The 24949-nt window shown below is 42.4% G+C and overlaps 2 protein-coding genes and 1 pseudogene across 9 annotated transcripts in view; 2 read left to right on the top strand and 1 right to left on the bottom strand.

Annotated features, from left to right (window-relative positions):
- Positions 1-1795: 1795 nt before the first annotated feature.
- On the top strand, positions 1796-7328 carry LOC129010698 (protein SCO1 homolog, mitochondrial-like; annotated as a pseudogene).
- On the top strand, positions 7258-17260 carry ASB8 (ankyrin repeat and SOCS box containing 8). 2 transcript variants are annotated; one of them, XM_054443098.2, is made up of 4 exons: positions 7258-7545; positions 11504-11661; positions 13748-13852; positions 15062-17260. In XM_054443098.2, the coding sequence occupies exons 2-4, from the start codon at positions 11533-11535 to the stop codon at positions 15692-15694; spliced, it is 867 nt and encodes a 288-aa protein (XP_054299073.1). In that variant the 5' UTR covers positions 7258-7545; positions 11504-11532; the 3' UTR covers positions 15695-17260. The 2 variants fall into 2 exon arrangements, with proteins under 2 accessions (XP_054299073.1, XP_054299072.1); XM_054443097.2 differs by having other exon boundaries at positions 11500-11661.
- A 1673-nt stretch (positions 17261-18933) lies between these two features.
- PFKM (phosphofructokinase, muscle) overlaps positions 18934-24949 on the bottom strand; it is a 40846-nt gene continuing 34830 nt past the window's right edge. For all 7 annotated transcript variants that reach the window (XM_054443084.2, XM_054443079.1, XM_054443080.1 and 4 more), the window contains 10 exons: positions 24144-24293; positions 23633-23703; positions 23185-23272; positions 22946-23098; positions 22070-22234; positions 21201-21262; positions 20859-20970; positions 19910-20009; positions 19723-19828; positions 18934-19470 (listed from right to left, as the gene is read on the bottom strand). In XM_054443084.2, the coding sequence (XP_054299059.1) occupies positions 19326-19470; positions 19723-19828; positions 19910-20009; positions 20859-20970; positions 21201-21262; positions 22070-22234; positions 22946-23098; positions 23185-23272; positions 23633-23703; positions 24144-24293 (1152 nt within the window). In that variant the 3' untranslated portion in view covers positions 18934-19325. The remainder of the gene's footprint in view (positions 19471-19722; positions 19829-19909; positions 20010-20858; positions 20971-21200; positions 21263-22069; positions 22235-22945; positions 23099-23184; positions 23273-23632; positions 23704-24143; positions 24294-24949) is intronic.

Below are 24949 nucleotides of genomic sequence, written 5' to 3'. Positions count from 1 at the left end.
TTTTCTGGCCGGGAATGGTGGCTCATGCCTGTAACCTTAGCACTTTGGGAGGCCAAGGCGTGGATCACTTGAGGTCAAGAGTTCGAGACCAGCCTGGCCAACATGGTGAAACCCTGTCTCTACTAAAAATACAAAAAAATTAGCTGGGCGTGGTGGTGGGCACCTGTAATCCCAGCTTCTCAGGAGGCAGAGGCTCGAGAATTGCTTGAACCTGAGAGGCAGAGGTTGCAGTGAGCCAAGATGGCACCAGTGCACTCCAGCCTAGGTGACAGAGCCAGACTCCATCTCAAACAAACAAACAAACAAACATTTTTTATTGGAGGATAATAATCTTCTCCTGCTCCTGAATAGAAAATTGGGAAGATTCCCTGACTTTTTGGTTCACTCTTTGATAATTGGCAATCCTTTAAGTAACAGTCACTTTAAACCAAAAAGTCTTGGCCGTGCGTGGTGGCTCACACCTGTAATCCCAGCACTTTGGGAGGCCAAGGTGGGCAGATCATGAGGTCAAGAGATCGAGACCATCCAGGCCAACATGGTGAAACCTCTTCTCTACCAAAAGTACAAAAATTAGGCAGTCGTGGTGGTGCCTGCCTGTAATCCCAGCTACTCGGGAGGCTTAGGCAGGGGAATCACTTGAACCTGGGAAGTGGAGGTTGCAGTGAGCCGAGATCGTGCCACTGCACTCTAGCCTGGCAACAGAGCCATACTTCGTCTCAAAAAAGAAAAAACGAAAACAAAAACAAAATAGTCTCTATTTAGTAATTAGAATATTTCCAGTTCAAAATGGTAATCCAATACTTCAGTCTTCATTCTAAGGTACTAATCTAAGACTGCTCTTCCTCCTCCTCCATGTAAGGCATATGGCTGGTGGCTGCCTGCAGCTTTCTCCTCAACTTTCTTCCTCCCCCACTAGATAACTGCTATTGAATCTGCTTGTGTAAAAGTGGGAGGAGGTAGGACAGCTAAGGAGATAGGACAGGTTTTTCTTTCTTGGTAGGGTAGGTCTGTACTACCTGGGTCTTGCACATGGTTAAAGCTGACTCTTTTCCTTAAAGCATGCTTTAAAAGGTTCTTTGCAGATTCCCATCATCAGAGATCTCTTACTTGAGTTCCTTTGGCCAGAACCAATGCAAGTGGTTGACTGTGACAAACTGTGGATTATAGCATCCCTGTGTTCATTTCTGGTTTCTGGCCACTGGGTCCCCCCATACCTCTAGACAGCCCATTTGGATAGACCGAAGGCAACCCCACGTTGGCTGTCTTCCATGTGGCCCACATCTGGTCCAGGAGAACATTTATACATTCGTCATCCCTGCTGAATCTGGGTGTCCATACAGATACCAATGCAGCCACCTCTACTTTGTGGCTACAGCCCTCTTTAATTTATAAGTAAGCATTGGTGCAGTTTTTGTTTTACAACTATGGGGAACAATCTTCAAGCTCTCTGGTCCCACAGAAGCCCCTCTTTAGGCAACATCAGTACTTCCTTTCCCTCTGGGTAGGAGGAGAGTGGGGACTCAGCACATACAAATCTCTCCCCAAGAAGTCTCTTCACAGACCCTTCCTTCCTTCACTCTCTTGATCTCACCATGAGGTAGAACTGTTTGTCAACACTGACTTTGGACATAACAATGTTGTTGAAATAATCATCATTAATTGCAATTGAGGATGTTCATATCTGTCTCCCAACCCTTGATAATAAGAGACTGTCTCTCTCCATTTCTCTCTTCCCTGGAGAGTTGAGCACAAAGCCTGGAATAAAGTAGGTGCTCAGTAAATGTTTGATGAAAGGATGATTGAATGTATCCGAAACCAACTTTCGTTGTGCACTGAATTCTCAGAGACACTTCAAAGTAACCAGTATGGGCCAACTTTGGTGTCTCTTGCCTGGCTGACATGAGCTTTGGGGCCCAGCCAAGTAGACTGTGAGAGTGTTGCCAAGCCAATTCTGCATGCAAGAGGAAGTGTGGCAGGACGGGGGGCTCACTGATAGCTGCCTGGGAAGCCCGCCCCTCAGGCAGTGATACCACCAACCACCCTTGTGGTGGTCAGGGCCTGAGCAGAAGGACTGCAGAGACTGCACATGCCTCTTGAAGCCCAGGCCTATTTCTTGGAAGTCTTTAGCATTCACATTTGCTATCTGAGGAGGTTTACTGCCTGGAGAGAAGTATTCAAAATAGAAAAGACAGAGAAGTTAGAGAAGGAACAGCAGTGAAGCATCAACAAGCCTTTATTGGGGGACCATTTTCCCTCACAACACATTTGGAGAGCCTGAAACTGACAAAGACTACCTGGGTCAGTGGCTGTTGATTTATTCTGGTTTCAGTCATTACTGATATCTGTCCAGAAGAACTAGAAAAAAATGATTCAAGTCGTGGATGAGATAGTGTTCCAACTCTGCCAAATTTAACTTTTCATCACCATTGACCCAGAGAGGGACATAAAAAAGGTCATTGCAAATTATGTGAAAGAATTTTCACCCAAACTGGTTGGCTTGATTGGCACGAAAGAAGAGATCAACCACGTGGCCAGAGCATACAGAGTATATTACAGCTCTAGCCCCAAGGATGAAGATGAAGACCATGTTAGTGAATCATACAATAATAATGTCTTTGATTGGGCCAGATGGTGAGTTTCCAGATTATTTTGGCCAGACCAGGAAGAATGCAGAAATTGTTAGCCAGTTCAATTGCTGCATATGTGAAGGCACACAGGAAAAAAGAGCTAGCCAAAGCAGTGATGCTGGGTGCAATATTCTCTTGTTAAAGAGGAAGGAAGCAGCCAGGCGCGGTGGCTCACGCCTGTAATCCCAACACTTTCAGAGGCCGAAGTGGGTGGGACACCTGAGGTCAGGAGTTTGACCCCAGCCTGGCCATCATGGTGAAACCCCGTCTCTACTAAAAATACAAAAATTAGCCAGGTGTGGTGGTGCCCGCCTGTAACCCCAGCTACTCGGGAGGCCGAGGCAGGAGAATTGCTTGAACCCGGGAGGTGGAGGTTGCAGTGAGCTGAGATTGTGCCACTGCACTCCAGCCTAGGTGACAGAGTGAGACTTCATCTCAAAAAAAAAAAAAATGAAGCTTTGTCTTCCATAGAAATATATATATTGTGTATATATATAACATATATAGTGTATATATGTAATATATACACCACATGTGTAATATATATGGTGGATATATGTAATATATACACCACATGTGTAATACATATGGTGTATATATGTAATATATACACTACATGTGTAATACATATGGTGTATATATGTAATATATACACCACATGTGTAATATATATGGTGGATATATGTAATATATACACCACATATGTAATATATAGTGTATATATGTAATATATACACTACATATGTAATATATACTGTATATATAATATATATACTACATATGTAATATATACTGTATATATGTAGTGTATATAGTATATATGTAATATATACTATATGTAATATATAGTATATATGTAATATATATACTATATGTAATATATAGTATATATGTTACAGATATACTATATGTAATATATGGCATATATGTAATATATATACTATATGTAATATATGGCATATATGTAATATATATACTATATGTAATATATGGCATATATGTAATATATACTATATGTAATATATGGCATATATGTAATATATATACTATATGTAATATATGGCATATATGTAATATATACTATATGTAATATATGGCATATATGTAATATATATACTATATGTAATATATGGCATATATGTAATATATATACTATATGTAATATATGGCATATATGTAATATATATACTATATATGTAATATATGGCATATATGTAATATATATACTATATATGTAATATATGGTATATATGTAATATATGGTGTATATGTAATATATATACTATATATGTAATATATGGCGTATATGTAATATATACGCCATATATGTAATATATGGCGTATATATGGAATATATATGCTATATATGTAATATATACTAGATATGTAATATATGTAATATATACTATATATGTAATATACACTATATATGTAATATATGTAATATATATACTATATATGTAATATACAGTATATATGTAATATATAGTATATATGTAATATACAGTATATATGTAATGTATAGTATATATGTAATATATAGTATATAATACATATGTAATATATGTAATATATGTAACATATAGTATATATGTAATATATATACTATATATGTAATGTATAGTATATATGTAGTGTATATACTATATATGTAATGTATAGTATATATGTAGTGTATATACTATATATGTAATGTATAGTATATATGTAGTGTATATACTATATATGTAATGTATAGTATATATGTTATATATAATATATGTAATGTATATACTATATATGTAATATATACACTATATATGTAATATATAGTGTATCTATGTAATAGATACACCATATATGTAATATATGGTGTATCTCTATGTAATAGATACACCATATATGTAATATATGGTGTATCTCTATGTAATAGATACACCATATATGTAATATATGGTGTATCTCTATGTAATAGATACACCATATATGTAATATATGGTGTATCTCTATGTAATAGATACACCATATATGTAATATATGGTGTATCTCTATGTAATAGATACACCATATATGTAATATATGGTGTATCTCTATGTAATAGATACACCATATATGTAATATATGGTGTATCTCTATGTAATAGATACACCATATATGTAATATATGGTGTATCTCTATGTAATAGATACACCATATATGTAATATATGGTGTATCTCTATGTAATAGATACACTATATATGTAATATATGGTGTATCTATGTAATAGATACACTATATATGTAATATATAGTGTACCTATGTAATATATAGTGTACCTATGTAATATATACACTATATATGTAATATATAGTGTATCTATGTAATATATACCCTATATATGTAATATATAGTGTATCTATGTAATATATACCCTATATATGTAATATATAGTGTATCTATGTAATATATACACTATATATGTAATATAGTGTATCTATGTAATATATACACTTATATGTAATATACACTATATATGTAATATATACACTATATATGTAATATATACTATATATGTAATACATACAGTATAGATGTAATATATATACTATATATGTAATACATATAGTATATATGTAATATATATAGTGTGTATATATGTTTTATATATATATATACACAACCTACAGAATGACCTTTGTACCATTGTACCATGAGAATGTTTCTATTTTGGATTGGCATGTTACTCTTGGTTTCAGTCAAAATAGACTCTTGGAACTGTAAGATTACAACTCAAAGTCTCCCAGGTAGCTGTGCTGAGACCAGAGGACCAAGTCAAAATGAAGTCAGTGAAGAGTGGAGGAAGCTCATGGAAGGACACAGCATAGGGAGGCACAGCCAGTGCATCTCCCATTATGAATGGGCCCTCCCAGCAGCTTTATTGGTTCTCCAGTGTTTTGGACCCTTGCTCATACAGGCTGTGGAACTGAATTTCACAGAAAAGAATAATTTTTATAGTGCTTTGGCTTCTCTCTTCTTGAGTTATTTGCGCTTCTGAGTTCTTGGTGGCTGATGATAGATTAGGCTCTCTGCCATTCAAAGTTGATCTTTATACTTGAAAGCATAAGTTTTGTCTTCTTTGTTAATGAATATCACTGTCAGGCTTGCTCCACTGCCCTATCAGCAGGTACTGATTTGACTAATAAAGATGAGATCTATTGTTTGGGGGAAAAAAGTTAGTTTGATTTCTCTAGGGGTCTTTTATGTGATTTTTAGCTAAGTGATGGGCTAGGTTTTCAATGACATGCCAAATGGAAATAAGAGGATATTGATCATGAGTGTGACATAGAGTACTTTTCTGCATATACTGAGTTGCACGCCATGTAAAATAAAAGTGTATTCAGCTTTTCAATAAATAAGTAAAATAACCTGTATTGGGAGCCTATTTTATCACTCCCTGGGAGACTCTGCTCATTCTTACGTTTGTAAGATGCTGATGGTTTCCCAGAATTTATATACTTCAGCATTTCCCAACCAAGAAATTTGAGAGATGTGGTCCAGTGTGGTGACTCATGCCTGTAATCCCAGCACTTTGGGAGGCCCAGGAGGGTGGATCACCTGAGGTCAGGAGTTTGAGACCAGCCTGGCCAACATGGTGAAACCCCATCTCTAATAAAAATACAAAAAAAAAAAAAATTAGCCAGGTGTGGTGGCAGGTGACTGTAGTCTCAGTTACTCAGGAGGCTGAGGCAGGAGAATCACTTGAACCCGGAAGGCTGAGGTTGCAGCCAGCCGAGATGGCGCCATTGCACTCCAGCCTGGGTGACAAGAGCGAAACTACATCTCAAAAATAAATAATAATAATAATAATAATAAAAACATTGCCAACATTTGCAACTTGGAAAAATTCACTTTTAAAAAAAAATCTGTATTTCAGCTTCTTTTGAAAAATGGACAATCTCACCATGGTGCAGTGGCAGGAAGTGGAGGGCATATTCCTACCTGGCAAAATTCCTTTAAGTCTGGAGCTCAAAGGGGGCTCACTCCTCAGACCAGGTCATGAACTTTCAGTTTACCATCCTCTCACTGATGTACATGATCTGTCTGGGCCTGCTTTAAATCTCTAATTCGTTAGATTTGGTTGCTTAGAACAAGCTTTGGGGAGTAGGTATGGGGCACTCTGGTTAAACAGGCTACCAGGCAGACCACAACTCTTGCAGTCTGCCTACATGGGCTGCTTCAGTCCTTCCATGCACCACCACCGTGTGCTGCTGACTTCAAAATGTTTATGCTTTGCATAGAAAGTCTGTCACTCAGAGGTGTCATCATGTTTTTGCACGGGAAGTTTCATTAACCCTAATAAGAGTTATAAAGGTCATTTATTCCTCTACATTTAGAATACTACACCTCTTGGGTGGTTGAGTTTGTCTTTGATATGGTTTACTTGAAGGAGGGTGGACATGTACAGGAGGGTTCTAAGGAGCATAGATTCGTTCCACCATTATGAATAATGCTGTAAGTATTTTTGTCAAAGACACTTCTTATTAAGAGTTTAGTCTCCTAAGCAACTGAACCATTGTGGATGGACCCCCCGCTGGCCTGGTCCACGCAGGTGCAACCATATAGAATCGGCCCAACACTCAGGGTTCCTGAGCTTTTTTTTCCCCGCTGCAGGACCAAGACCCGAACCCTGCGGCTGTGGCCGAGAACGCCGCATTGAGCCTGCGCGCAAAGCCTCTAAGTAAAAGGAGAAATTAACCCCCCTAACTAGGCCTCTGGAGGACGAAAGCTGCTGCACAAGTCTGCGCGGGCGCGCCCCGCTGACGAACACTCATCAGTGCGCAGGCGCCCATCTTAGTTGGACTTCTAGTCCGGTAAACAGAGGGCCTGCCCCCGACAGCTTCTGCTTCCGGGTCACGCCTTGACAGCGGCTTTCAACCCCCACCTCAGCCCAGCAATTCGGTGAGTGCGGTCCTTGGAGCGGGTCTACAGCCAGGTTTCCTAACCCAGGGTACCAAGCCCAATAACGCTTCCTCTCCTCCCCGGTCGAAGTGCTCTAGTTCTCGAGGCTGAGACTTATTTCCGGGCCTTAGGAGGCAGATCGAAGAGGGGGTTGGTCCGCGTCTGAGGCCCCCCAGCGCAAATTGCGTGATTCTCTTTCAGTACCAGACCTGCCGGGATTGCTGCGATCTATTTAGAGCCCGTGCGGAAAGTGACACCGCACGTCCTTGCGTTTCGTGCCCTTGCCCCTCGCCCCCTAGCCTCAGCGAGACAGCTGCCGCGAGCCCTCCCGCAGCAGGTGCGGTGGGATTCGGGGCGCTGCAGGCTCGGCCAAGGTTCTCCCGGGGCGGGAGGGGGCGGGGCCGAGGCCTCCCTCGCATCAGAGCTGTTGTGTCTTCTCTTTTCCACTTTGCTTTTTTTTTTTTTTTTTTTTTTCCAGCTTCGCAGTAAATGCCCTTTGGTGTTTTCTCTGGATCCTGTAGCAAAAGAAAACGAGGGAGACAGGGCTTTCAGCTCTAGCAGAGGAAAGGGCCTTCCAAGGGGATCAAACCGTATATGGGCTGCTGTTTAGTGAGATCGAATTTAGCTTTCCTTGACCATTCCTGACAGTGAATGCTGTCAATCTGCCCTGAAGTTTCATTCCTTTACCGGGAGTTTCCAGGCGGCAGCAGACCACTGACCATACTCTCAGGAGTTCTTAGCCCAGAGCCCAAGAGCGCCCGGGAAATTAGTTCAGGGTTTAGTTTCATCAGATTATCATGGCCCAGAAATGGTTAACAAAACCACTTTATTTATTTATTTTAATTTTTGAATTTTTTTGTAGAGACGGTTGGGTTTTGGGGTCGTCTCGCCATGTTGCTCAGGCTGGTCTTGAACTTCCAGGTTCAAGAGCTCCTCCTGCCTTGGCCTCCCAAAGTGCTGGGATTACAGGCAACAGAACCACTTTGGTCCAAGCCTCCAGTTTTAGATGCTCTGTCTTCTGCTGCCATTCTTGGAATTACCAACTCAAATGCACTTGTGTATTTTTTTCCCTTGAAACAAAAAAATTATAAGATACAGATACTTGTCTCAGAGCAGTTTAGTGGCTACTGAAGAGATTAAAACACATGCCAAATCTAAACTATCTAGAAAATGTCATAGAGACATATAAACAAGTGTGTCAGCTTATCCGTGCATGATAACAGGGGAGAAAAATACCTAATTTGAATTATCGATACATATGAATATTTTTACTTGCATTCTTTTAACAGAATTTACATCTAATATAAATGGCTACTGATTCACAAAATAGAAACTATCAGAATTTATAGTATATAATATATAAAGGGATACGCAATCACAAAAAGCAAAAATTGGCCGGGCATGGTGGCTTGTGTCTGTAATCCCAGCACTCTGGGAGGCCAAAGCAGGTGGATCACCTGAGGTCAGGAGTTTGAGACTAGTTTGGCCAACATGGTGAAACCCTGTCTCTACTAAACATACAAAAATTAGCCGGGCGTGATGGTGCACACCTGTAAATCCCAGCTACTCAGGAGGCTGAGGAACGTGAATTGCTTGAGCCCGGGAGGCTGAGGTTGCAGTGAGCTGAGATAGCGCCACTGCACTCCAGCCTAGATGACAGGGTGAGACTCCGCCTCAAAAAAAAAAAAAAAAAAAAAAAAGCAAAAGATTATATATACATATATATATATTTTTTTTTTTTTGAGGCGGAGTCTCACTCTGTCGCCTCAGCTGGAGTGCAGTGGCGCAATCTCAGCTCACTGCAACCGCCACCTCCCAGGTTCAAGCGATTCTCCTGCCTCAGCCTCCCAAGTGGCTGTGACTACCAGGGGTGGTGCACGCCACCCACCATGCCTGGCTAATTTTTTTGTATTTTCAGTAGAGACGGGGTTTCACCATGTTGGCCAGGCTAGTCTCGAACTGCTGACCTCAAGTGATCCGCCCATCTCGGCCTCCCAAAGTGCTGGGATTACAGGAGTGAGCCACGGCGCCCTGCCAAAACATTATATATTATTAAATGACCAAAACAATTTCATATGGGTAATGTGCTTATTTATTTCAAGTCTTGAATTTCTTAGGATCTAAAGTAATAAACTTTACATTGGTTCAACAGATGTTAAGAACCTACCATGTGTTCAGGTACCATTGAAAAAATCAGTATCGTTATTCCCAAAGAGCTTATAATAAGAACACAGATTTCTAAGCAGTTGCACCTAGAGAGCTGATACTGTGTATTATATTTTCTCTATTGTTTTTGATATGTACTGTTTCATAGAAGTGTTCTACCTTATTGGCTGTAATTTTAAATGGTCCCTAACTCTTGTCTTTTATACAACCAAACCTTTTAAGTTGAATTGAAGTATATTGCATTATTTTCTTCTTCCATCCTAGAACTCTGTCCTATTGTGGTTTCAACATATATTTCACCAAAGTCTATTTCTCAATTGCCATGAATAGCCAATTATTAAAAATTTTAACTCATTTTATTTTATTTTTTTTTTTGAGATGGAGTCTCACTCTGTTGCCAAGACTGGAGTACAGTGGTTCAGCCTCAGCTCACTGCAACCTCTGCCTCCTGGGTTCAAGCTATTTTCCTGCCTTAGCCTCCAGAGTAGCTGGAATTACAGGCGTGCACCACCATGCCTAGCTAATTTTTTTTGTATTTTTAGTACAGACGGGCTTTCACCATGTTGGTAAGGCTGGTCTCGAACTCCTGACCTCAGGTGATCCACCCACCTCAGCCTTCCAAAGTGCTGGGATTACAGGTGTGAGCCACCACTCCCCACCTTTAACTCATTTTAAAATCTGCAAATTTTCCTAAAACTGAAAGTACATTTTATTATTATGAACTTTAATTTTTTCCTAGTTTTATATAAATGATTCCAGGGTAGTTATACTTTTGCTTTCCTTACTTATTTTAGAATATTACCTCAAATATTTCCTTTTTTTTTTTTTTTTGAGATTGAGTCTCGCTCTGTTGCCCAGGCTGGAGTGCAGTGGCGCGAGCTTGGCTCACTGCAAGCTCCGCCTCCCAGGTTCATGCCATTCTCCTGCCCCAGCCTCCCGAGTAGTTGGGACTACAGGTGCCCACCACCACGTCCAGCTAATTTTTTTTGTATTTTTAGTAGAGACGGGGTTTCACTGTGTTAGCCAAGATGGTCTGGATCTCCTGACCTCGTGATCCACCCATCTCGGCCTCCCAAAGTGCTGGGATTACAGGCGTGAGCCACCATGCCCTGCCAGATATTTCCTTTTTTTCCTCTTCTGAAGACATTTGAAATATTTCAGATGACTTTTCATTATTGAGATAGATATATTTGCTCCATAGCCTTCTTCCTCTCTTTTCACACATAACAGTCACTTCTATACTGTTTAGTCAGTCAACCGACCAATATTTGTTAAATACCTACCTTTTGTGAGATTCTGTGGCTGGCCTTACATGGGTGAAAAAGTAGAAGACAAAGTCCTTGCCTTCCAGTTGATTACAGTTTCGATGGAGAAACAATATGTACATAACTATATTGCAAGGCCCAGTGTTATAAATAACTTAATGGTGGTGCTGATCATAAAAACCACAAAAATTCAAAGAAGGAAAATAATGTTTTGTGACCTCTTCAGCCTTTTAAAAATCCTATTCCTTGCCTAGTCTTGTTTGTAAACCACACAGAGCTCCATGGGGGTCTTAGTACCTCTTGGGGAAATCTTGTGCTAGACTAGGTTAGAGTAGAACATTTGTGTCCAGGTTTATCCAACTCCCTAGGTAAATATTCTAATCCAGTTCCTTATGATTATGAAAATAGTGTTAATCACTCCTTGAAATCTGCTTTTAGTATTGGGAAGGCCTCAGAGAAGACCTAACCCTAAAGACAGGTGTGCTCAGTGATATTGTATATGCCGAAAACTTCTTTGTTTCAGGCAGTTTGGAGCATGTGAACACCTTGAGCCTTGATGAGTTCCAGTATGTGGTATATTATGCAGAGCATTCAGAGCAAATACTCTCTCTCGGAGCGCTTAATCCGAACAATTGCTGCCATCCGTTCCTTCCCACATGATAATGTAGAGGACCTCATCAGAGGGGTGAGTGTGCTGGTATTGACAGGAGAGTCCTTGTGATGTGAAGTAGGAAAGCTCTGTAAATCCTCATGGATCACAGATTTGCAGCTTTGACTCAACCCAAGATCACAGGGAGTTTTTACATTTTTCTAACTGCATTAACTTGGTCATTAAAATGTATTTCCCCTATGTTTGCTTCGCTTCCCTTCTCCCTTTCACTTTGTGTATCTGATATTTTTCTTCATGGAATATGTTCTCAATAACCCTAGTCTCATGTTCTTTGTAAAATATCTGAGTATGATGCATATGTAATCCATTGAGTTCAAAGTCTTCTATACATGTTTTATTAAGGGAGGAGGTGAGCAAAGCAGAGGTGGTTTTTATTTTTATTTTTTGAGACAGGGCTTCACTTTTGTCACCCAGGCTGGAGTGCAGTGGCACAAACATGGCTTACTGCAGCCTTGACCTCCCGGGCTCAAGCCATCCTCCCACCTGAGCCCCCTCAAGTAGCTGGGACTACAGGCACATGCCACCCATGTCCAGCTAATTTTTTTTAAATTTTTTGTAGAGATGGGGTTTCACCATGTTTCCCAGGCTGGTCTTGAATTCCCATGCTCAAGCAACCCACCTGCCTTGGGTTCCCAAAGTCCTGGGATTAGAGGTGTAAGCCACTGTGCCTGGCTACAGAGGTGGTTTTTAAATCCTTGTGAGCCTTTTTCTTCATACCTGGGTTATAATAATTACATGGAGAGATTTTTACTTACATTCTATGTTAAAAGCAGCTACCACTTCTAGCTCTGTGAGGATATCAACCTCTAAAATGCATGGTAATTATAGTTTAAGAAAACACCTTAACCATCTGATGTTTAATCATGGCCCTTCAATAATTGTTATGTGACTAGCATCCTAGAAGGTCTTTGCTATCCTCTTCTATTTATTTTTCTTGTTGAAGAGAAGTTACACAGTAATTTTTTGATCATCAGAAAATGCATCCAGATGGTTACTTGTGTATATTCTAAGACTTCAGGCTGGTCATTTACAGCCTGCATCTCTGTAGCTGCTTCAGAGTTATTGGACACAATTGAAGAAGGAAAAGTCATGCAGTGTTAGCTTATTGTCAGCAAAAGTGGTGTCAGGAGACTCCGCAGTAGAAACCTTGTCACATTCTAATTCTAGCTCTGCTGCTGAGTCATTCAGTGACTTTGGTCTGACTGGTATCTCCATCTCCCTTGATTTTTTTTTTTTTTTTGAGACAGAGTTTCACTTGTCGCCCAGGCTGGAGTGCAATGGCGCGATCTCGGCTCACTGCAACCTCTGCCTCCCAGGTTCAAGCGATTCTCCTGCCTCAGCCTCCCGAGTAGCTGGGATTACAGATGCCCGCCACCACACCCGGCTAGTTTTTGTATTTTCAGTAGAGACCAGGTTTCACCATGTCGGCCAGGATAGTCTCAAACTCCTGACCTCAGGTGATCTGCCCACTTTAGCCTCCCAAAGTACTGGGATTACAGGTGTGAGCCACTGCACTCGGCCTCTCCTTTGATTTTGAATAGAAGCACCAGCAAAGGATAGATGGTAAAGAATGCTGATACTAAGAGGCTACTTTGAAGATGTTTATAAACAAGGAAAAATAGTGTTAAGATGATGCCACTATTAGCCACTATTAGTGATGGTCATTTGTTGAATGGCCAAAAGAGCATGCCAGTTCTGGCCTCAGTCTGACAGACTCACTTTCCTACTTTTTCAGAGCATGGTGGCCATAAAAAGTGGATTGCTGGTCCAGCTTTCCTGCCTGGTGATAAGGTTTCCAGTGCTTTGATACATAAGATTATGTCTTCAGTGATGTCCAGGTGACCATCTGGCAGCCTCCCTTGTGGAGAAACTTAGTAACTTGATCTAAGGAATTAACAGTTGCTTTCCTTCATCTTCAGTGTAGTCCTTTGGTTTGGACATTGACATAATATTAATTAATAGAAAAGGAAACAAGGAACTAGCAGTGTTATCTATAAAATAGTGAGTTAGAACTCTCTGTCCCCTGGACTCAGTTCTGAATTCTGTCCTGCTGGGCGAGCCAGAGCTGAGCACAGTGACTGAAGTTGTCTTCTGCCCACAGGGAGCAGATGTGAACTGCACTCATGGCACACTGAAGCCCTTGCACTGTGCCTGTATGGTGTCAGATGCTGACTGTGTGGAGTTACTTCTGGAAAAAGGAGCCGAGGTAATGTTTTTAACACATTCACATTAATGACTCACCAAAACTTGAGCTTCATGCTTTCTTAGAATTTCTTCCCATCACTCCTCCATCTCTTCCCTCCTCCAGTCTGAACTTCTAACTCAAGGTGATGTTGGCATAGCCAATATTAAGGAAAATATAATGGTAAATATATAAAATGATCTAAGGATTTCATTCTTTTGCCTTTCTGTCCCCACCCTGCTTTCCCCCATTTTATGGTGCTGATACTCTGCCTTTCTTTCTTCTCCTTAACTTAAGCTGTCACTGGCCATCACTTCAGGAAACTTACCTTGTAGGGGCTGTTTATGTTTCCATTTAATCTTCTCATTGCTTATTGTCTATCCAGGAGATATAAATGCAGAGATCCCTCAACTCTGATTAAATCTAAAGTACCCTTAAAAGTACTTAAAGTACTTAAGAAGTGGTACTTAAGATAGGTTTTAGCTAAATAAAAGGTTGAATTTACTTAAATGTTTCAGGTTTTTTTTGTTTGTTTGTTTTTTTCTTTCATTAATGAGGATATATGCTATTTGGAAATTTGAAGAAAAAAACTACAGGTGATGCTGACTGTCAGCAAGCCAGCTGCTTTTCCAGCACTGGGAGATTTGTGCTCTTCCTATCACACGCTTTCATTTGGGTTCTCTTGTGAACCCACAACATATTTTTGCAAAGGTCGACTTATATTCTAACATTTTGAACTTCTCTGTATGGTTAAAGAACTTAGCAAAAGCTATGTTTTTCAGTTTGGTTGCTACATTAGCCACAGGGTACAGAAAGGGTCAGGATAAGTAAAATAATCCAAAACTCTCTGTAGTCAAGCAGCTTTCCAGTAATATGTTTCAGAGCAGTTATGGGGACTTAGACTTCCTCTATTCCTGCCTTACCCCTTACTCTATGGTAGAGATTCTAATGAATAGATAAATGAACATTGCAGCAAAAAACAAAATAATGCAGACCAGCTAGTCAGTGCACATAATAGTGCTGACTGTTTGAGGACAGTTCTGTTTCTTTTTGCTCCTAAGCTCCTGTCATATCTTCATCTTTATCACCAGGACTCCCTGGGAGTTGCTTGTTGACCCTCTTGTTTAGAGCACTGCATAGCAAAGGTAGTGGGTAACCATGCAAGCTTCTTTGCTGCTGTCCTGTCTTCCTCTCAGTAGTCTGTCTACTGTAATAGTTCCTCCCTTTTTACAGGTGAATGCCCTGGATGGGTATAACCGAACAGCCCTCCACTATGCAGCAGAGAAAGATGAGGCTTGTGTGGAGGTCCTATTGGAGTATGGTGCAAACCCCAATGCTTTGGATGGCAACAGAGATACCCCACTTCACTGGGCAGCCTTTAAGAACAATGCTGAGTGTGTACGGGCTCTCCTAGAGAGCGGGGCCTCTGTCAATGCCCTGGATTACAACAATGATACACCGCTCAGCTGGGCTGCCATGAAGGGAAATCTTGAGAGTGTCAGCATCCTTCTGGATTATGGCGCAGAGGTCAGAGTCATCAACCTAATAGGCCAGACACCCATCTCCCGCCTGGTGGCTCTGCTAGTCAGGGGACTTGGAACAGAGAAAGAGGACTCTTGCTTTGAGCTCCTCCACAGAGCTGTTGGACACTTTGAATTGAGGAAAAATGGCACCATGCCACGAGAGGTGGCCAGAGACCCACAGCTATGTGAAAAACTGACTGTTCTGTGCTCAGCTCCAGGAACTCTAAAAACACTCGCTCGCTATACCGTGCGCCGTAGCCTGGGACTCCAGTATCTCCCCGATGCAGTGAAGGGCCTTCCACTGCCAGCTTCTTTGAAGGAATACCTGTTACTTTTAGAATAGCCCGGAGAAGATGTTTGCACCATCGTGCAGGCAACTCTGGGTGAGGTTGTCCCTGCAGTACTCCTTGTCACAGAAAACAGAAAAACAGTTGTTCCTGTTGTGTGGTTTATAGATTTCGAAGCAACATGTCACAACAATAACCTCCATAGCACCTCCCCTTCCCAAACCAAACAACCCAACAAAAAAAAATCCCTCACTTTTGTTTTCTGTTTATTGCTTACTTGGCTTTTTATGTTGCATTTTGCAAAAGAAGAGGTCTCCCCCAATCCTCCCCTTTAGGGAAGGAGTCAACAGTGCAACTAAATTTCTCTAGGAAGATGGAAAGTACTTAAATAATGTGTGTGTGGTTTTCCTTTGGGGACGTGGTTAACGGTCCAGAAGAATCCCTTCTAGAAAGCATTTTAGGCCAGGCATGGTGGCTCACGTCTGTAATCTCAGGACTTTGGGAGGCTGAGGCAGGTGGATCACCTGAGGTCAGGAGTTCAAGACCAGCCTGACCAATATGATGAAACCCCTTCTCTACTAAAAATACAAAAATTAGCTGGGCATGGTGGCATGCGCCTGTAATCGCAGGTACTCAGGAGGCTGAGACAGAAGAATCGCTTGAACCTGTGAGGCAGAGGTTGCAGTGAGCTGAGATCGCGCCATTGCACTCCAGCCTGGACAACAAGAGCAAAACTGTCTCAAAAAAAAAAACCAACATTTTAATTGATCTGTGAAAAAACTTAAGAAAATCACAATTGCAGCTAACAGCAATTGTGTCCCAAAGATGAAGATACTGTAACCTCAAATGGTGCAGATCCAGAACTGGGCTGGATGACATCCCTACTGTGCCATGTCCTGGGGCATTTGGAAGGGACTGGACCTCTTTCCCCTCATCAAAGGAAACAGCAGTCTTTGCCTCTTTCTCTTGGTTGTGCCCAAGGGCTACAGTGGCTCTGAAATAACAAGAGCTCTGTAATAACAGTAATAAATAGCTCTGAAATAAGTCCTAAGAACTCCTAAAGTCCTGAGAACTTTTCTTGTAATGCAGCTTTTTCTCTTCCTGAGAAACAGTGTGTTCTAATGGGCTTCGCAGGCAGGTCCTACACCTACGGTGTGTGTTCCAGCAGGGAGGAGTTATGGGCTGGGCTGCCTTTTCCCATGGGTCTTCATTCCCAGTGGAAAGTTCACTCTGCTTAGTTTGGAATTATTTTTCTTTCAGTTGTTCTGGAACCTTTGCTTTTTATTGATTTATACAATTGGTGGGAGGGTGGACTTGGGATGGGAGTGGGAAAAGCATGTAAGAGCTCCTTTTGTGATGGTCCATCTACCCAAAAGAGATCTGCGTTAGTGAACAATACTCTTTCCTTTCATTTTTCTAAACTAGATCAAGTTGTTATTGATTTTAGATGACTTGTATGCAAATTTGAAAAACTTTTTTTTTTAAAGCTGATTGGGAACTACAAACTGAATGGAATCTACTGACACAGCTAATTGGAAAACAGATGTCTTCTTTTGTCCTATTGATGCTGGTGTTTAAAAAACACCATTTAAAAAAAAAAGAATAAATAGTTCTAAAAGCAAGTTTGGCAATTTCTACTTTTCCTGCTTTTCTCCAACCCCCCTTAGAAAGTTCTTCGTTTACTGCCTAGCTGTTCAATGTAACTTTCCATCCCAACCTTTCTCCCCTTAGCAGCGGTGATTCTGGGCATTGTTGGAGTGAACAGGAGGGCTTGGGCAGAGTATCTGAAGAGCTTCCCCTTCCTTTATACCTTCTCCCACCCCAAATTTGGAATTACTGCTTTTATGTTCTCAACTCCAGCTGCACATAAAATCACTAAGGAAGCTTTTCAAAAACACTGGTGCCAAGATTTCACCTCATACCAATTCTTTGGAATTTTCTGGGGTAGGGCTGGGGGCTTGAGTGCTTCAAATGTAGCCAGGAATGGGATTCCACTGTGTTAGTCAGTGGTTCTCAATCCTAGTTATTAATTAGAACCACCTAGGAAAATTTTTAAAAATACTAAGGCCCAGGCTCCACCCCCCGAAATTGATTTAATTGGTCCAAAGCAGACCTAGTAGGGCTGGCCGCAGTGGCTCACGCCTGTAATCCTCACACTTTAGGAGGCCGAGGTGGGAGGATCATTTGAGACCAGGAGTTGAAGTCCTCATCTCTATGAAAAAATAAATAAAGTAGACCTGGGCATGAGTATGTTCAAGGGTCCTAGGTGATTCTAATATTCTGGTAGATTTATAAACTGCTTTAGATGCTACTTCATTTCTCATCATAGATACTTAATATTCTAGAAAGAGAAAGTTTTGTCCATGTGGGAAAAAATGTTACCTGTTCTCTCAGTTACTTCATAATCACTTATGTTGTTGGTGGCTAATAAATTCTGCTTCACCTCCACTTAAGAGTTCAAACACAATTTCACTTATCTTTTTAGCTCTGGGGAAATAGCATGCACCTTCATAGGTTTTTTTTTGTTTAAGTGGTCTTCACTATGCCTTTTTTTCCCAGATCATATCATCATCCTAAATTTTTTACTCTTTACAGAGTGACATTTTCTCTCTGATTAACTTTCCCTGAGCCATCCTTCTCTCTTCATTTTCTTGAGGAAACAGCTCTAAGATTAAAGACAGGAAACAGAAAGATAACCTATAAATCATGGCAATTAGCATTTAAAATGTTCTGAATGAATGCCTGAACCTTCCCTTTCACTTTATTTTCATAGGCCTTATGGCTCTGGGGATTTGATATGGCATGGTAAGGAAGCAGGAATGGGGAATGAGGATGAGGTTTGAAGTCAGAACTGAGTTTGAGTTCTACTTGAATAATATTGAAGGAGATATTATGTAATCAATCACCTTGAGCTCCAGTGTCCTCCTTTCTGAAGTCAGGCTGTCACCACTGCCCTCCAAAAGCTACTTTGAAGATTCAATGAGGAAATGCCTACCGCAGTGCTTGATATTTATTGTTAATTTCTCTTCCCACTAAAGAACTGTGCAAAGAGTATTTGGCTGCCTTAATCCATGACTCCAGCAACAAACCTTCTCAGTCACTATTTAGAACTGTTTTTAGAGTTTGGCAGTGATAATTTTTCGGACAGCCAGCAAGTAGTGTACTAGAGATAATCCCTTCTTCCACCCCCTGTGATACCCTTAACGTCTTTACTGCTTCATCAGGCAAGTGTCTGATACATGGGGCTGACAGTATTACATTCCACTTGGGAAGATGATAACAGGAGAAGCAAAAGCACAGTGACCAGTTGGCATTTATTAGTGTAGTTACAATTTGTCACTGTAGTAAAAGTAGTAGAGGAACCAAGACTCTTTGTTATCACAAAGAAATAAATAAAGCTTATTTTTAGGAAAATTCTGAGTAAGTGATATCTAGCAGTAGCACTAGAGGTGCCCAGCCTAGTGTGACAGATAAAGCTGGGGCAGAAGTCATGTTAAATTCTACCTGAAAGGAGCTCCCACCCACTGCCCGCTCCTCCAGCTCCTGGCCAGAACTGATCATGGCTGCAAGGTACAGAATAAAAGGAAACCTAATGAAAAAAACAGCTAAAACACTGAGAAGATGTGGACTTATCAGGGGGTGAGCTGACTATGATCAGGTAATCTATTCCCCTCACTCCAGAGAGGTTTAGACAGCAGCTTCCCCGGACCGCTTCCGGGTGATGTGCTCCAGGTGGGCATGGTCTGAAGTGTCCAAGTCAATCTCGTACTTGGCTAGGATTTTGAGGATGGGCCTCAGTTTCAGCCACCACTGTTCCTTGGGGATTCGATGCCTACAGAGGAATGAGGTAAATGATGATATAATCTTTTAGCACCCCAATCAACTTCTACCAAAGGTTTATAGGAAGAAGTTAGACAGAAGAGGTTAGATTTAGGATATGTGCATCACATCTGAAATGGGTAAGAATACAGGTGTTACTCCTTAAAAAAAAAAAAAAAGAATTAAAGACAGTGAACAGGTTGAGGACAGTAGAGCTTGAAACTACCAGGGAGAAAGAACCACTCCAGAAAGCAGATGTACTCACTCAAAATCTGTCTGGTCCTTCAGCTCAGTCACTGGTTGGAAGACCAGAGCCCTCTTACGCATCCCCAGAACACAGCCCGAATCTGGAGTATTGGCAAAGATCCGCCCTGCAATAAGGGATGGGCAGTCAGCTTCTATACTGGGGAACCAGCCTCTATAGAGGGCACTCGCTCTCTTACCCCACCTACCATTACGGTAACTCTCTTTGATTTTCCCAGACATCCAGTTCATAGCCTTGGCGCCCATCTTAGTGGCAAAATTCCTATCAAATGGGGTTGGGCTCCCACCCTGGAGAAAGAAACATAAAAATTACAGAGGGAAGGACTCTAATGAAGTGGCAGAGATATCTAGACACACAGAGAAAAAAGAAAGATGGGCCCCAGGCTTACAGCCCAAAACAGGAATCCAGAAGTCAAACTATGAAAGGGTGCCCTGAGGCAGTGCCAGCATCCAAGGCAAGCTGGCCCAGCACATTTGGCCATGTATCAGATATAATAACAACTAATTAAAGATGATTGGCCCCACAATCCCCTCTTTTAGCTCCACAGCTGCCAGATCCTGTTTTAGTCTTACTGGCCAACGGGTCAGCTGCCTGCCCCTCTTCAGCCCAGCAGCTTTTGTTGATCACTGTCAATGATGACATAAAAGTGTTTTTTTGTGGCCCAATCTGGCTGCCCTTGGTAGCACCTCAGAATTAATATAAAACATCATACAGATTTCCTTTGAATTAAGAGAAGGCAGGTGGGAAAGTGGGAATGTTTGGAGACATTTTTGTTACAATTGGGAGTGAGAGGGAGGTGCTACTGGCATCGAGTGGGTAGAGACCAGGGATGCTGTGCAACTGTCCTACAGTGCATAGAACAGCTACCCATGACAAATTATCATCCAGCCCCAAAGGGCAAAGCTGCCAAGGTTGAAAAGCCCTCCCCTGAATGAAAAGGATAGACCATATAATCTTTAAAGTCATTTCCAGGATAAAGACGTTTTGATTCTATGACTGTAAGAGTCTGCAGGCCCATGCTCCACGATGGCACTGACAGGCTCCTCCAGAAGACTGGAAAAGGCCAGTGGAAGCCTCAGTGGCTGTTGGCAGGTATGGCTGTCTGATGAAGGGCAGGACTAAGGTGTCTTCCCTACCTGCTGCATGTGACCAAGCACATTCTTCCTGCTGTCGAAGATGCCCTTCCCCTCCTCAGAGTACAGGTTGAAAATGAAGTCAGTGGTATAGTTCTCATTACACTTTTCATTCCTGCCAGGTGGAGACCAAAAGCCTGTGACTCTGTGGTTGCTTCCCATCCCCCATTTCTGCCTTTGTTCTTTCCTTTCAATTTTTATCTCCTCCCAGGATTCAAGGGATAGGCTGGCCCCCTCCCTTTATATCTATAGATTCCTCAGGGTGTCCCAACCATGGCCATTCTATGGGTTTGAGCCAAAGCTTATTTTTCTTCTTCACTTAGGAATAAACCATGGATGAGGTACCTTAACACCAAGCCCCTTTTCACAGTTGTTTTCATCTTTTGCACCAGATGTTCAACATTTGCCTGAAAATGAAAGAGTAAATCCTAAGCCTAACTGGGAATGGATAAGGTTGGGTATAAATCTTCTTCCACACCACACCTCTCCAGGAAGGAAGAGAGACATGGAAGAGAGTTGTTTACAGTCCTGGGCCTGAACTGTGCCTAATTCCTTTAAGAAGCTCAGTGTGGACTGAAATTTAAACAATGACTCCAAATGAGACAGAACTGGAAGAGGGAGCACTACAGACAGCTGCAGTAGCTGTCAGTGTTCAGCCCCTCACCCTCTCCAATCTCCCTTTCCAAGCCTTTCTGGTTCCCCTTGCCTCAGAGGGCTGACTTGTGGTCACAGTGTCAGTGTTGACACTTTATATCTCTGTTTTGAGACAGTATCTCTCTCAAAAGCAGAATGACAGCAAGGGAAATCTGAAGGGGAGACATGATGTAGTAAAAAGATCACTGACTTTCTCAACTACTTAAACCATCTGCTCACTTAGGAGTTTAGAAAAGTTTTTTAACCTCTCTAAACCTTTCTATGTTATATGGAGATAGTATCTTCTTTGCATGTCTATTGTGAAGATAAAATGCAAAAATGCCCATAAAGGGCTTAGCACCAGGTCACCTGACTCAAAATCAGCATTCCAACAACAGTAGCTGTGGTCATGCATATGAGGTGACACCAGAGAGTGCCTGCATAGTGCTCTTTCTGGTCTTCACAGGATTCTACAGACCAATCAGCTCTGTGCTCAACTTGAGCTCTCATAGTTCAGATCACTGTGGAAACAGTCTGGAGACAGGGGAGAGCTACCTAGCAGGCTCTGGGTGGCCAGCTACCTGCAGATCTCGAATGGTGAAGGGCTCCTCAAAAATGTAGGCAGCATCGGCCCCAGCTGCCAGTCCAGCCATGGTGGCCAGGTAGCCACAGTAGCCACCCATAGTCTCAATGATAAACACCCGACGCTTGGTGCCAGCTGCTGACTGCTTGATGCGGTCACAGGTCTGCAAGGACAATGGGTTATAGTTAGAAAGACATGGTCAGGGGACTGATTCTTGTCACTCTTTAATCTTTGCCATTAATTAAACCCTGGAACTATATTCTCCATAGGCTGGCAGGGCCCCTAGAGCTCATCAAGTTCTTGCATTTAGGGTAACAGGCATATTTGCCAACCTCACTGCAGAACGTCTCTCCTGGGAAGAAAGCTGTACCTATCCTTTCTACTGCTCAGAAAATTAGACTGCATGATCTCAGAAAGAAAAAACAAAACAAAACATTTGGTATTCAGGGTATTGGTGCATTTCTAGGTGAGGAAACTGAACACTTTGTCACTCAGGCTGAAGTAAAGTGGCACGATCTCTGCTCACTGTAACCTCCGCCTCCCAGGTTCAAGCAATTTTCCTGCCCCAGCCTCACAAGTAGCTGAGATTACAGGCGCCTACCACCACACCCAGCTAATTTTTGTATTTTTAGTAGAGATGGGGTTTCACCATGTTGGCCAGGCTGCTCTTGAACTCCTGACCCCAAGTGATCTGCCTGCCTTGGCCTCCCAAAGTGCTGGGATTAGAAGTGTGAGCCACCACGCCCAGCTGAAGAATCATTTTCAAACATTCCCATTTTCTTGATATAAAGAGTAGCTCACTGTTTGGGACCACATTCAGTTTAAGGATTATAATCCTGGCCAAAAGGGATGGGAAGTGGTGGTAGGCTCTCACCGTGCAGATAGTATTGAGTGCTGTGTCAGCCCCAACGCTGAAGTCTGAGCCAGGGACATTGTTGGAGACTGTAGCAGGAATGACCACAAATGGGATGCAGAGCTCATCAAACTGCTTCCTGCCCTCCATCAGTTCCAGGCCCCCTGTGTAAGCCTAAGAAGAAGAGAGCACAAGGGCAGGATTGGGGAGAGGGAGAGGAGGTGGAAGGGAGAGAGGAAGAAATGGTGGCAGGCACTCACCTCAAAGCCCCCAATGATGACAAGGCCCTGAATGTTAAACTTAGTTATATTGGCACTGATCTGTTCAAAGCTCTTCTTGGGTAGAGTCCTAGGTGACCAGTGATGTGGGGAGGCGGGGAAGGGGAATTGGAATTTGGGGAAGAGACAGCAAAATTGAGGGAGAGAAAAGCTAGAGTTAGAGGCACTTTATTTTTAATTTCTTGACCTGTGCCGCCCTCCCTAGCCCACCCTCTCAGTCCTATCCAAGGATACATACTGGAGCTCTAAGTTGCCAGAGCTGCTAAAGATGTTGAGATGGGCATGTCTGCCCTCATGGCAGCAACTGTGAGGTTGGGGGTGGAGGACCCAGACAACAGGGTGGTTGAAGCAGACCATGGCATAATGAACCCACATCCAAGGGCAACTTTAAGAGGTGACTGGGAGGAGATGCCTCTGCAGTGCTACTTACCTTTTAGTCCCAAGTTTGGAGCCACCTTGGCCAGTCCAGCCCCCAACATAGCTCCAGCCAGCTTCCTCTATCTGTGGGGATAAGCCACAGAGCTCTGCACAAGGCTAAAGCACTAGGAGGCCTGTGTGGGACTGGTGCCACTGCTTGAGTTCTAACCCTACCCCTGGATCCCCCTTGGTTGGAAGAGGTACACCAGGTACTAGCTTTTCCCCATGCACTGAACTTCTTCTACCCTTACTGCTCATTCACAAATATTAAGCATCTACCTATGCCAGGCACTGTGCTGAGCTTTGGGATAGAGAATTAAATAAGCCATGTTGTTTGCAATGGTTCACTCCAGTAATTCCTGCCTGTTCCTACTGTCCTAACATTAAATATCTACTTCTGCCTGGACCCTGAGAGAGGAGAGAGAGGTAGTGAGGAACAGAGGAAGCCAAGAGAATGGACAGGTCATTTTTGCTACACTTATCTTCCCCATGTCTGCTCCTGGGTCCCAGAATAGTCTCCATACCTGCCCCTTGGCCAGGCCCTCGAAACCATCATGGACAACGAGCACTCGGTTGCCCTGGATAAGGCCAATCCTCACGGTGGAGCGAACAGCAGCATTCATGCCTGCAGCCGGAGCCCCCACGTTCATCACAGCCACTGTGTGCGAACCACTCTATACAGGAGGAAGCAGGGAAAAATGAGGACAGAAACCCAGCAGGGGAACAGGGAGGAGGTTAGTAAAGGAGGCAGAGCTCTAAGCCCTTGTCATCCAAGGATCAGGACATCTGCCTAAGACAACACACACCCCTCTCCCAAAGAATGCCAGCACAGCTTGCTGCCACATACTATGGAAGCAAAATTCTTGATCACAGATCAATAAATAAAGCTGCTGTCCCCCATTTCAGATATCATTATTATACAACGAATGAGAGACCTTCCAGAGCAGCACTTCCCAAGTGTGTTCCTTGTATCACCTGCATCAGAATCCACTGGGGGAGCCTGTTAAACCTGCATATTCCTGGCCTCTACCCAGATATGAATCTCCTCTGAGAGAGGGGCCCAGGAGTTTGCATGTTTAATAAGCAACCCAAACAATTCCGATATATACTTAATATTGAGAATCACTATTCCAATGGAAGAAGTGGCTTAGATACACTTAGATGTGATTATTCTCATATTTTCCCAGAGAAAAAGTACATAAGCCCTCTTTCCCATTCTTTGCATGCTATCCTGCCAGTCCTGAAGTGGGCATGGGTCTTGTGTTAGAGATATCCAGGGTACACTAAGAAGGGGGCTCTGGTATCTAGGGGTGGTTAAGAGGAAATCATT

The sequence above is a fragment of the Pongo pygmaeus genome, chromosome 10 (genome assembly GCF_028885625.2).
Source record: "Pongo pygmaeus isolate AG05252 chromosome 10, NHGRI_mPonPyg2-v2.0_pri, whole genome shotgun sequence".
NCBI classification, from domain to species: domain Eukaryota; kingdom Metazoa; phylum Chordata; class Mammalia; order Primates; family Hominidae; genus Pongo; species Pongo pygmaeus.
The sequence above is the reverse complement of the archived record's forward strand: the minus strand, read 5'-3'. Positions and strand labels throughout refer to the sequence as shown.

Bases quoted from the DNA above. Each gene is read 5' to 3' on its own strand.
- ASB8 (XM_054443098.2), top strand. From the start codon at position 11,533: ATGAGTTCCAGTATGTGGTATATTATGCAGAGCATTCAGAGCAAATAC. The intron at 11,662-13,747 runs GTGAGTGTGCTG...TTCTGCCCACAG, and splicing joins TAGAGGACCTCATCAGAGGG to GGAGCAGATGTGAACTGCAC. The intron at 13,853-15,061 runs GTAATGTTTTTA...CCCTTTTTACAG, and splicing joins TTCTGGAAAAAGGAGCCGAG to GTGAATGCCCTGGATGGGTA.